General features: G+C 43.1%; 1 protein-coding gene across 1 annotated transcript; it reads left to right on the top strand.

Moving 5' to 3' along the window:
• The first annotated feature begins 2,299 nt into the window (after nucleotides 1-2,299).
• LOC114665381 (zinc finger protein 501-like) lies at nucleotides 2,300-12,144 on the top strand. Its single transcript, XM_028819920.2, has 4 exons — nucleotides 2,300-2,359; nucleotides 2,910-3,015; nucleotides 9,887-10,336; nucleotides 10,813-12,144. The coding sequence occupies exons 2-4, from the start codon at nucleotides 2,964-2,966 to the stop codon at nucleotides 11,811-11,813; spliced, it is 1,503 nt and encodes a 500-aa protein (XP_028675753.1). The 5' UTR covers nucleotides 2,300-2,359; nucleotides 2,910-2,963; the 3' UTR covers nucleotides 11,814-12,144.
• Nucleotides 12,145-13,345: the final 1,201 nt, after the last annotated feature.

Raw genomic sequence — 13,345 nt, 5'->3', positions numbered from 1 at the left:
AATATAAAAACAGCTTCTGGTTCTTGTTTGCCAGTCCATCCACTGCCACACCTCAGGTTGTTACAATATAAACTGGTCAGCCACAGCAATCAAACCGCTGACAGGTGAAGTGAATCACATTGCTTATCTTGTCACAATGCCACCTGCCAAGGTAGCATGCATCATGTGGCAAGTGAACTGCCCATCCATTCTTGATGGTAAAGTGTTGGAAGCAGAAAAACAGGCAAGCGTAAGGACCTGAGTGACTTTGGCAAAAGTGTGATGGCTCAACAACTGAGTCAGAGCATCTCCAAAATGGCAGGACTTGTGGGGTGCTCCCAGCATGCAGTGCACTCATCAAGGTGCCAGGGTGGTTCTTCACAGTGATGCCATAGAGGAACCATTTTTGGTTGCCAAATGAACCCATCTACATAAAGGTTCCAGAAAGAACCTCAGTTTATTTAGATCCGTAACAGACTCCATACAGTAAATAATGATAAAGAGATGGTAACAGATTTGTGAATTCCCAGGGAGTTCTTATTTTAAAAGGACTCTCCTTGCATACAAAAACACAGGTTAAGTTTCGTTTTTTTAATCTGTTACTGTCCTTCTAGGTAGCCTACCATACATTATAAGATTTAATTATTTTTTTCTACATAATGTATTAGGAAGTTTTTCAAAGCACAAAGAACAAACTTCATATGCAAAGAATCCCTTTCCATAATGAAGTGGTGCTTTCTGCAAGGAACCATAAATGCCATTAAAGAACCAGTAATTTTAAGAGTGTGGTTAGTACCTACGTACAGTGGTCCAAGGATGAACAACTGGTGAACCGGCGACAGGGTCATGGGCACCCAAGGCTCATTGATGTATGTTGGGAGTGACAGCTAGAGTGTCTAGTTTGACCCCACTGAAGAGCTACTGGGAGACAAATTGGTGAAAAACTTCATGCTGGCAGTGAGAGAAAGGTGTCACAGTGTGGTCACGGCTTGCTACATAGCCACCGCCTGGTCAGAGTGCCCATGCTGACCGCTGCTCATTGTCAAAAGCACCTACAGTGGGCATATTAGTGTCACAACTGGACCGTGGAGCAATGGAAGATGGTGGCTGGTCTGGTCTGAAAAATAATGTTTTCAGCCCGGTGGATGTGCAGCAGGATGCATCTTGGGAAGAAGGTAAGTTGGCAAAGGAAGTGCAATGCACTGGGCAGTGTTCTGCTGGGAAACCTGGGGTCCAGGCAATCATGTGGATTTAACTTTGATAAACACCACCTACCTAAAGATTGTTGCAGACCTCGTCCACCTCTTCATGGCAACAGTATTTCATGATGACAGTGGCCTCTTTCAGCAGGATAATGCACTCTTCCACACCGCAAAAATTGTTAAGGAATGGTCTAGAGATCACAACATAGAGGTCAAGGTGTTGACTTGGCCTGCATATTCCCCAGATCTCAGTCTGATCAAGTATCTGTGGAATGTGCTGGAAAAACAAATCTGATCTTTGGAGGCCCCACCTTACAATTCACAAGAGTTAAAGGATCTGCTGTTAATGTCTCTGTGCCAAATACCACAAGGCATCTTCTGAGGTCTCATGGAGTCCACACCTCAACAGGTCAGTACACACACTGGGGGTACCTACACAATATTAGGCAGGTGGTTTTAATGTTGTGGCCGCAGATCCCAATTTTTATTTAAATTCTCCTCTGAATTTCTCTTTATACTCTCATACTTGTTAACACTAAAACTTCCTGATTTGGCAATGTCATTAAAGCCATTGTGAATTGAGAAACTGGGATCGGAGCTCACTGGGCCAACAAATCCAACGAGGTTCGCAGGTGGGCACACCGTGGGGCACTCTAGGCAAAGAGGCCACAGGGTGAGAAAGAAGAGGAAGCAAGTCCGCGAGAAACGAACTTAGCTGATACAGCGACGAAGTGGGGAAGTCGCGGTAACAAGACGGCGCGCGCAGGGCCCGAAATGAACAGCGGAGCCGGCAGTCAGGGCGCTCTCCACGGCCACAACAACGGAGAGGTAATACAAAGAAATATAAATAGTTTTCGCTGGATTCTCTTTTATAGTGTCGCACAAGATAAAGACAGTGATCCCTTTCTTTTTTTTTTTGTTTGTGGTCGTTAAGAAAAACGAACAGTTTTATATTTTGTACTTTAACAAACCATGGCGCTTGTTTTCTTTCGCTGTATCTGCGATTCATTCAAAGTGGACAAACCCAACCCCGAAAGTGTGCGCGCATGCGCGCGCTCTCTCTCTCTCTGTCCAATCCGCGGTGGAGTGCCGTGTGACGTCATCGAGCGCGACGGAAACTGAAGCTGCCGCCAGCAGGAGTGTGGACGAGTTTAAAAAGAATTGCAGACAGGCAGAGGGTAAGTGCTAGGGATCTGGGGACAACACTTTATTGTGGTCTGACTTTTTATTCGCGCCAATAAGTTAGTGCTCGCGACTTGAACGAGAGGCGAGTTCATGTCTGTCAGTGAATTGTTGTCAGCGAGGCTCTTCACGTTATCGAGTCCCCATGTGTACCTTACATCGCACACCCACCGTCTTCAATGCATTTCCTTCCGTTCACTCCTTCTGCCACATCCTTCTCGAATCGCACACACAGTTCATGGATTTCCGCTTTTTTTCTCCATTCACTCCGCGGTGAACGTAATTGGTGACCGGCCGTACAAAAGAGTGGCGACGAGTCAGTCGGGCGTTACAGGACTAATTACTACAAGAGAAAAACAAAGTGAAGGACCTGGAGTGGTTTATGGTAATGTCTGTTTGAATACTAGTGAAGTGAGTTGAGATTTGGGGTTAATGTTACTGTCTCGCAGCTCCAGCGGGCTCAACTTGACCTTCAGTCTGTTAATGGTCAGTACGCACTTGTCATGTGTGCCCTGTTGATGTTTTTTTCTCTCCCATTTTCTTAAGGTACACAGATTTCATGAACTGACAGACTTAACTTGGCTCGCAGTGGTCGTGGACATGAATGCGAGTGACCCCTTGATGGTCCATAGCTGGTCCCTGCCCGGTACAGGTATTTTGGTTTTACTTTCCATCTCTCAATGATGTCTTTTTGCATTTGGATGATAGCTGGGGTTGTGTTATTCTGGGCTTTGTCACCATGCCCTCCCACTTCTGGGCAAGAATATCTTTTACTACATTAGACTGTTTGTGAGGGTCAATAATGTGGTGTTCGTTGTTTGGCTGTCCCTTAAAGCAAATACTTCACCAAAATTATTTATCTCTTACTCACCCCATGTGGTTTGTGGTGAAGGCTGAGGAAAAAAAAAAAAAGATTAATCTCCTGTTTTCATTGAGAACAGAAATAACAAAATATATGAAAGAATGGGACCGGTCTTACCACATGCAGTTTACAATCTATTGGGGTTCAAATCCTCTTGTGCCCCCTCCTCCAGTGAATATGTCCGCACACCCACCCTCTCACACTTCTGCTTGCCAACTGCCAGTGTCAAGCTACGATGGCTTACACCCACCATTCTAGCAGCCCCTTAACCCCACCACCCCCCAACTCCTCAGTACTGACCAAATTAAAGCATTTCGAAACACAGTCAGTGCAAAGCTGCCGGAACTGATGGTGTTAACCCTACAATACTGAAGGAGTGTGCTGGGCCACTGAGTGGAGTTTATCAGAGCATCTTTGAGTCCCATCCTTTCCTATGGAAAACCCCTCATGTGGTCCCTGATCCCAAGATTTTTTTTTTTTTTGGTTCTTTATTTCGCCATATACAAGTTCTTGTATTAGGATTTTGTTAGTTTTCACATACCCCTTGGGGTCAGAGCACAGGGTCAGCCATTGTACAGCACCCCTGGAGCAATTGAAGGTTTAAGGGCCTTGCTTAAGGGCCCAGCAGAGTAGGATCTCATTTGGCAGTGACAGGGATTCGAACCGGCAAGATGGAGCAGCTGACAGTCATGAATGATTATCGGCTGGAGGCTGTGACCTCACATATTATGAAGACCATGGAGAGGCTTATAATATGTCACTTTTGCAACCCCTGGTCAGAACAGCCCGGAACCCTCTGCAGTTTGCTTATCTGCACCACAGAGGAGCAGACCCTGCTGTTATCTCTCTTCTGGATTGAGCCCACTCTCACCTGCAGAAACAGGGCAGAAGGGTGAAGACATTGTTTTTGGACTTCTCCAGTACACAGTTTCTTAAACTGTGGGTCATGGGTTGCCACCTTTTGGGTTACGTAGGCTCGCAACTCATCGATGTATTTAATTGGTGTGTCCAGCAGGAGGCGTTAGCTTCCTGGGAATGAGTTCTTTAGTAATTGTGGCGTGTTACGTAACCAAAACTCTGTAGATATGATATAAAAGGCAATACCCCTCCGTTAGTGATACGGCGGTAAGAAATCACATAGGAGAAATAACTTCGCTTTGTTTAATGACGGCTTACGCTGCATAACAAATGAAGTCAATGGCAAGAACCCAGTTCAGGAGTGGGGCCCAAATGTATAGAGTCCACCATTTTTGCCATGCAGTGGAAAGATTTTCAGGATCGGATGACAAGATCTCCCATACGTCTGTTGGCTTCAAAGGTGTGCCGGGCAATGTTCCAAGGCTTGATACTCTTACTTCACGTGCAGGCCTCCCACTTAAGTGAATCATGCCATTCCAAACAAGGCACAGAAGACACGGTTTCATGCTGACTTTGACAGATAATAAATAGTATTCAGCAGTCCTCAGTCTCCCAGTTGTCTCTGTCTGTCTTCTATTATAATGCTTGCCTAGCAGTTCTATATGATGAGCCCCTGTGCCAAATCTGTCTCTGTGTCAGCTGTGCATGTCAGTAGAAAAAGGCAGATTTATAAGAGATATTTGCACAGTGACATATTAAATTATGCACTTATTACAATTGGAATGGATCACAAACGGTTTGCAATGTGATTCACGGTGGGCTGCTGCAGGCTATTTTTTCAATTGACGTTGCTCTGCTATGACTACTAGCAGCGATTCTCTGAGAGGGTGGGATGATCTGACGGTCGTTACAGGCCTTAAATATACTAAGGAGGGCCAGATTTGGTCACAAGAAAAAATGAAGCCTATCTGCAGTGCTTTTGGCACCATACATCCCAGACTGCATGGGGTGAAGCTCTGTATGCCCTGGGTAATGGACCCCCTAACTGGTAGACCACAGTTTGTGCAGCTTAAGAGAGATGTGTATCGGACATGGCTGGGAAGTGTGCCGTACACCGTACACCTCAGAATTTAGATCCAGTACAGGGTCATCTGCAGAGATTTTCCAATGACACAGCCATAGTTGGATTTATTACTGGGGGCTGGAAAATAAATGTTGGACACTAGTGAAGGCCTTTGGTTCAAACTGAACTCCCTGAGAATCGTAGACTTTAGGAGGCTCAAGTCCACTCTGCCCCAGGTTCTCCTTGAGTGTGAAAACATGGAGCTGGTGAGGGCATCCAAATAACTTGGGAGTGTATATGAGTGACAGGCTTTAGTGGAATACCAACCGAGGGGGCTGTCTGCACACAAGTAGGGTCCGAGTCACCTCGATTTCCTGACAAGGTTGAGGTCGTTTGGTGTATGCAGGCTACTCTGACATGTTTTCAACCAGTCAGTAGCGGGCAGTGTCATCTTCTACATGCCAGCGTACTGGGGGCATCAGTGCAGGTGGTGACAACACACTAAACAAACTGATGAAAAAGGCTGGTTCAGTCTTTATTAGGGTTCGTACCATGTAGCTGCTGTCCCCCGTCACTAAGCCCCTTTTTCCAGACAGTTTTTATTTTTAAACTGTCCGATGCCTACTGCCTCTGTTATACGTGACCCTCTGTGAGTCAACTGCACTGACTGGACAGTACAGCACTAATGGGGGCTCCTCCTGCAGATAGTTCACTAGGTTTTGTGTTGACCTTCTTTCATTCAGACTGAAATATTCACCTGGTGTGCATGTGTGTGTTGATTTTGTATTTCTTGCTGAATACTGTTTTAAAATAACTTGCTCCTTTTGACAGATAATTCCAAGTGTGGGGTCCTGTTATGATCACTAAAGGGGGAACAGAGCTGAGATTTCTTGGGCTTCCTATTATTAAAAGGTCTGCAGCCATCAGAGGCAGAAGACCTGAGGCACCCTTTCCTCAGAATATTTTGGGGATCGGAACAGGTGTGTGAATATAATACACTATAGTATGCATATTATACATGTTGGGAGACAACGTCAGTGAGGTGAGATTGCGTTGGTGTGGACACGTGCAGAGGAGAGATGCTGGGTATATTGGGAGAAGGATGCTAAGGATAGAGCTGCCAGGGAAGAGAAAAAGAGGAAGGCCTAAGAGAAGGTTTATGGATGTGGTGAGAGAGAACATGCAGGTGATGGGTGTAACAGAACAAGATGACGAGGGCAGGAAGATATGGAAGAAGATGATCCGCTGTGGCAACCCTTAACGGGAGCAACCAAAAGAAGTAGAAGATGATTTAACAATACTTTAGCAAAATATGCATTTGTTTTGTCCATTGTGATCATACAACAGAGTGACTTGACATAGGGATTATTTTTCATAGACATTTTAATATACTATATTGCTGGTGTTGGTCACCATAGATGCCTATTCTTCAGAAGTTTTGTTATCCATAAAAATTAGAAATTCTTCTCAGCCGTCACTACATACCACAAGGGGTAATTAACTTGTCAATTTTCCTTAATGGTGACACTAGATAGATAGATACTTTATTAACCCCAAGGGGAAATTCACATAACACAATCACTATAACAGGTGTTTCCAACTGTAGATACAAGTATAGACCATACATCAGTGTGCTCAGCGTTTGATGTGGAAAAAACATTAAAGTGGCATGTGTACAAGCTCCTAAGGAGAAAAGTAATACTAGCATTGGATCAATGGAATATCCAGTGGCGGATCATTTTATAGTTAAGAGTCACAAGACAGAAAAGCTGAAGAGAGGGGTGTCATCTACAACAAGCAGCTGAGGAGCCACTTGGGTCTTTACATTAGGAATGATGCCACCTAGTGGCTTCAATCAGGTTCATAACTGCACTCACCTACTCCTGTTTCAGGCTGTGTGTTAGCCCAGTTGGGAGCAGCCGAAAGAGGAAGAAGAAGAAGATGTGTGTGTGTGTGCGTATATATGATAATTATATAATATAGGTGGACTGGCAGAGTCATCACAGAGGAATTTGGAAAGCATACAGGCTTGGGCAGATTTGTGGCAGATGAAATTTAATGTCAGTAAACATAAAGTATTACACATAGGATGTAAAAATGTGAGGTTTGAATACACAATGGGAGCACTGAAAATCGAGAGTCCACCTTATGAGGAGGATTTAGGAGTCATAGTGGACTCTAAGCTATCGACTTCCCGACAGTGTTCAGAAGTCATTAAGAAGGCTAACAGACAGGTTATATAGCGCCTTGATGTGTGGGGTACAAGTCACAGGAGGTTCTGCTCAAGCTTTATAACACACTGTTGAGGCTTCATCTGGAGTACTGGGTGCAGTTTTGGTCTCCAGGCTACAAAAAGGACATAGCAGCGCTAAGAAAGGTGCAGAGAAGAGCGACTGGGCTGATTCAGGGCTTCAAGGGATGAGTTATGAGGAAAGATGAAAAGAGCTGAGCCTTTACAGTTTAAGGAAAAGAAGATTAATGAGGGCTGAATATTTTTTACAAAAAACATAGTTTTTTGAAAAGCAATTGTTTAACATAGAAATCAACATAAAACGTCTTTTGCTGCATGCTGTGGCTACCAGTTTGCCAAGAATGTGCGATAGGCATACTGCCAGGCTGTCTTTGTGTGGCTGGGGCAGCAGCAGCAGTCCTGGTCGCAGTGCATTGCAGCGTGGTTTCTACCTCTTGTCATTGTTAAGTGGCAGTCCCCCCAGGTGAACAGTGCTGCAGGTGTGTCAGCTACTTGTACCTGTTCAGCACCATGATTAGTTGGGGACCAGTCAGCTGAAGCTGGAACCTCACATTCATTTTTGATTGCTTTTATCAAAATCGGAGTCTGACAAGTCATAGTCCAATTTAGAGAGAATAGGCAAAACATTGTCCACGGAGTATTTTGCTTTACATGTCTGCTTTGATCTCTCTCCAGATGTCAGTGCCTTCCAGCAACAAGAGTCCAACTAAAACATAACGGTTGGTTTTGTCACCCTTTACAATTAATTACCATCATCAACTCCTTTTGACAAAAGTCGACATCAGCGCTGAAAGAGTTAAGAGGTGACCTGAGTGTACTGTTTAAAATGATGATCCACTGGACTAATTCCTTTCAAGACTGTGACTTTAAAATGAGTACAAGAAGAACACAGGGACACAGTTGGACACTTGTTAAGGGGACAGTTTGCACAAACAGGAAGTTTGTCTTTACACAAAGAACAATAGACACATGGAATAAGCGACCAAGTAGTGTGGTAGACAGGAGGACTTAAGGGATTTTCAAAACTCAACTTGATGTTACTTTAGAAGAATTAAGTGGACAGGACTGGCGAGCTTTGTTGGACTGAATGGCCTGTTCTCATCCAGATTGTTCTGTTATATGTGTGTGTGCGTGCATTACATAAGTAAACTCAACACTACTATGCAGTATAACAATTGTTAAATAAATAATGAAAACACACAACTGAACTTTGCATAAAAAACCGACTTCATCCCCTGTTCAGTATGTCCATCACACCAAACCTGTTCTCGGTTGTAACACACTTGTGACACCAGCACATCATTCTATAACGTTTACCACAAGTCCTGCAAAACTAGGAGCCACGCTGAGTGACCTTTTGGATTTTTAAAACTGCACTTGTCTGCCATTTTGTTGTCCAGTCCATCAAGAGTCGTGGCCAGTGCGGTTGTACACAATCTTCATTGTAAAACCAAAAAAAAAAAAACAAAATTGATGTAATTTTTCAGATATTTTTCACAGTCAAAGTACTGTTGTATCAGTTAACAGTATTTTACTGTTAAACACAATGCATTTTAGAAAAATGTTTAACTCAAGTTCAAGTTTATTGTCATGTGCACAGTAAGGAAACATGTTTCCCTGTACAATGAAATTCTTTCTTTGCTGTCCACACCAAATGACAAAACCAACGTATAAAGATAAACATAAATAATAAGTAGCAGATAGATCATAAGTAACAGAGGCAGCATAAAGTATAAAAACAGAACAGAAGTATAAAGTGTAATGTGCAGGTAGGTGTGTGACGGACAAGTGAAATACAGTTGTGTCAGGTAGATAGAATGAGGTGGCCCACGGTTATAAACTCCAGTCAGTTATTTAGGAGTCTAATGGCCTTGGGAAAGAAAGAGTTCTCTAGTCTGGAAGTCCTGCATTTCATATGTCTGTACCTCCTGCCTGAGGGTAGAAGTGTGAACAGTTTGTGTTGGGGGTAAGTGGGGTCTCTGAGGATCGAGGCAGTTCTCCTCCTGTTAATATTAAATAGGTAGATAAATTGAACTTTATTTGTCCTCGGTGTTTTTTTTTAACAGAAGCTCGATTAAATAATTTATTACGACTAACATCAAAACCTCCTCAAATACATGCCACCATGACTAAAATGAAAGCCACCGTCTGACTTGGCAGTCCCAGTCCCAGCTATACAGGCACATTGCCTTTAGTATGATGGAAGCCCCCATAGCGTTTTTTGACACACTTCTGATGCATAATTCATTGGATGAAGTCCTTCGTGTTCATGTGTCAGTAGTGTGATGGAGGTGGGCAGTTCATTCTTCCACTCTGTTGGATCGTCACTCCACATTTTCCAAGTGTGATTTGCACCAGAAAGGTTGATGTAAAGAGTATCGAGTTACTGTCAGCTTGCCATAATGTTGGGTCCCTGAACTGCCGTAAGTTAAACTTACTATAAAAAGAAGTTCAAACGTCTTTCCAAGTAAGTTACGTTCTTTCCCCAGAGAGGAAGAAAATGGCTGCAATTAATCGTAAAGCTGAGATGGATGTGAAAGAGGAGATGTGCGATGCTGACCTGGAGAGGAGGACCATAAATGTTAAGGAGGAGGACTGCGAATGGGGATCGGCCCACCTGAAACGGGAGAGTCTCTGCATTAAGGAGGAGGACTGTGAACCGGGGTCAGTTGGCATTAAAGAAGAGGTGGAGGGGACGCTTGTCAGCATTGAGACGGGCAAACATAAACACTGGGAGGGTGTCAAGGGTAAAGACCTTCATGATGAGAGTCAAGATGGAGTGCTCATCAGTTCTTATCAAACCGGGCACTGCCGATCGCTGGAGCCTCCTGTCGGTGTCAAGTCAGAGTTGACACAGTGTGACACAAAGAGGACAGAGGAAACGTCGTGTGTTAGAACTCGGGAAGATCAATCGCCTCCTTTAAAGAAGTCTCGAGAAAGTAAGTGTAAAAGAACTGTATTTGAATGTTTAGGGTCACAGGTTATGGGTATATAAGGGGAGATCTTGTGTTTTTTTATGAGAAACTTAGAAGTGGTGTGCCGCATGTTTCATGTTGTTTGACTGCTCGTGTGTTATTGTCGTAAGGTGCAGCAGCTTGTTATTGTATTACGGTTGTGAATTTGTTCGAATACTCTTAAGTTGTCCTTGGTCAAAGGAGTGTTGTGAACACTCTGTTTTTGTTTTACTATTGTTTTACTATTTAACCTCTTTGGCTCTTGATTGTGCTAATTTGGTATTTGTAAAAATATCAAGTTGATTGTCTTTCCACATAAAACTTAATTTTTATGATTGTGTATGTTTTCAAAACGCTTATTCCTTATTTCAACAAGTTTTCATTTCATGTTGTGATTTAAAGTAATAATAAAGCAGTGTATTGAAAATAAGCTTTCATTTTTCCTTTCATACTTTACACAGGAGATGAGCCAAACTGCTGCTCAAAATATGACAAACAATTTACATCAAGGAAGAAACTTAATACCCACCTCAAAATTCACCATGGAGAGAAGACGAATTTCTGTTCAGAGTGTGGCAAACAATTCTCATCAAAGAGTAATCTTCATACCCATACGAGAATTCACAGTGGAGAGAAGCCATATTTCTGTTCAGAGTGTGGCAAACAATTTTCATCCAAGAGCAATCTTCAGACCCACACAAAACTTCACAGTGGGGAGAAGCCGCATTGCTGTTTAGAATGTGGCAAACGATTTTCATCAAAGAGTAATCTCAATACCCACGTCAAAATTCACTGGGGGGAGAAAACATACTGCTGTTTAGAATGTGGCAAACGGTATTCATCAAAGGGCAGTCTGCAGACCCACACACGAACTCACAGTGGAGAGAAGCCATACTGCTGTTCTGAATGTGGCAGGCAGTTCTCAAATTTGATTGGTCTTCAGACCCACATACGAATTCACACTGGAGAGAAGCCATACTGCTGTTCTGAATGTGGCAAACGATTCTCCCAAATGGGTGCATTTAAGACTCACATAAGAATTCACACTGGAGAGAAGCCGTACTGCTGCTCTCAATGTGGAAAGCAGTTTAACTCCGGCAGTCATCTTCAGACTCACACTAGAATTCATACTGGAGAGAAGCGCTACTGCTGTTCTGAATGTGGCAAGCAGTTTTTGCAAATGAACAACCTTAAGAGACATACAAGAGTTCATACGGGAGAGAAGCCTTACAGCTGTTCTGAATGTGGCAAACACTTCTCTGACCAGGGGACTCTCCGGAGACACACTAGGATTCATTATGGAAGTAAGCCGTATTGCTGTTTGGAATGTGGGAAACAATTTGCAAGGTTAAGCAATCTCAAGAGACACTCAAACGTTCACAATGGGAAGAACAACAGAAATAGCGGCCCTTGTGCTGTGATCAACAGGACTAATAAAGAGAACCTTTCAGGTCCATCTTGACATCCAGCCAATTGCAAAAGGAAATGGTATTTGGAGTAACGTGGATGGTTTGCTGTTTGAGCAAACTTAATGAGTTTTAGTAACAAGGCAGTGTAAGTTAACAGTGAGGTTCACTCCTATCTTGAGAGTAAAAGCACACCGAGAAAGTTGGGTGAAATTAACCCTGAGAGAATATAGTGGAAGATGTACTTCCTTCCTCCCCCAGCCCCATATTGACCAAGAACTTGCTACCTATGGTTGGATCATAAGTGTCAAACTATAACCAAAAGATGATGACATGGTTTTACAAAAGAGTCATCTGTTCGGGGGTCGTTTGGGGCATCAGTAGGATTTTAAAAAAGCATAACAGATAAGGACCATGTCTGCCAAATAGAGCTAGAGACTCGCTTGTAAGGTCCTGCTGGCTTAAGGATTAAGTTGCCAGACTCCTCCTTCTTTGGTAATCTGCAAAAACAACAGGCAGGTCCATAAGTATTTGGACAGTGACACAATTTTCAGATTTCTGGCTCTGTATGTCGCCACAATGGATTTGAAATGAAGCAATCATTATGTGATTGAGGGATAGACCTTCAGCTTCAATACAAGTTCTCATTTCATTGAATTTCTTTTCTAAACAGCTCATGCAATATTTTTGTTAAACCCACCTTGAATTAAAGCTGAAAGGCTACACTTCAATCACATCTCGATCGCTTTGTTTCAGATCCATTGTGTACAGAGCCCCATTTATGAACATTGAGTCACTCTCTAAATACTTACGGACCTGACTGTGTAATCTACCAGCACCTTAAAGACTTTGGAATCACAATCCAGACCATGTAACAGAGAATTGGGGTGGGGAGGGGGATGGGTGTTAGTCAGTTGGGGCATACCAAGACCAACTGGTAGGACAACAGATGGACACCGTTTTCCAAAGAAGAAAAAAGAAAGAAATCCTGGCTAATGGTGGTATTCGTTTCAAGTGATTACTCAACTCTAAGACTGGTTTACCAAAGGACGATGGCTGCAGGACTTTTAGTAGCCCAAGGATCACAGTGAAAGTTGGTCACATGGCACTGTTGACTGAAGTTACGGCATTTTCTAAAATTATCTAATAATTGTTCCAACAGTGAAAACATGAAAAAAGCGCAGTTGAGGAATAGAATTTCACGGGTATTGTGGTCCAGATGAAGTAGCATTCACTTATCTTCTTTACTTAGAAAATAATTAAAAACTCAACAGCCTAAACTAAAACATAAACAATAGATTCTGATCCAAAACACAGCAGAATTAGCACATTAGAACAATCGAGATGACAGCAGGCCATTCACCCCAGCAAAGCTCACCAGTCCACTTATCCACTTAACTTGATGTTTCTTGAGAAGAAATATCAAGTTGAGTTTTTAAAGTCCTCCTGTCCACCACACTACTTGGTCGCTTATTCCAAGTGTCTGTGGTCCTGTGTGCAAAGAAACGCTCCCTAATGTTTGTGTGAAAGTTTTCTTCACACAGAGAACCCTAATCATCATGAAATCCAGCACGAGATTTAGAAGGCA

This window comes from Erpetoichthys calabaricus, chromosome 1 (genome assembly GCF_900747795.2).
Source record: "Erpetoichthys calabaricus chromosome 1, fErpCal1.3, whole genome shotgun sequence".
NCBI lineage: Eukaryota > Metazoa > Chordata > Cladistia > Polypteriformes > Polypteridae > Erpetoichthys > Erpetoichthys calabaricus.
The sequence above is the reverse complement of the archived record's forward strand: the minus strand, read 5'-3'. Positions and strand labels throughout refer to the sequence as shown.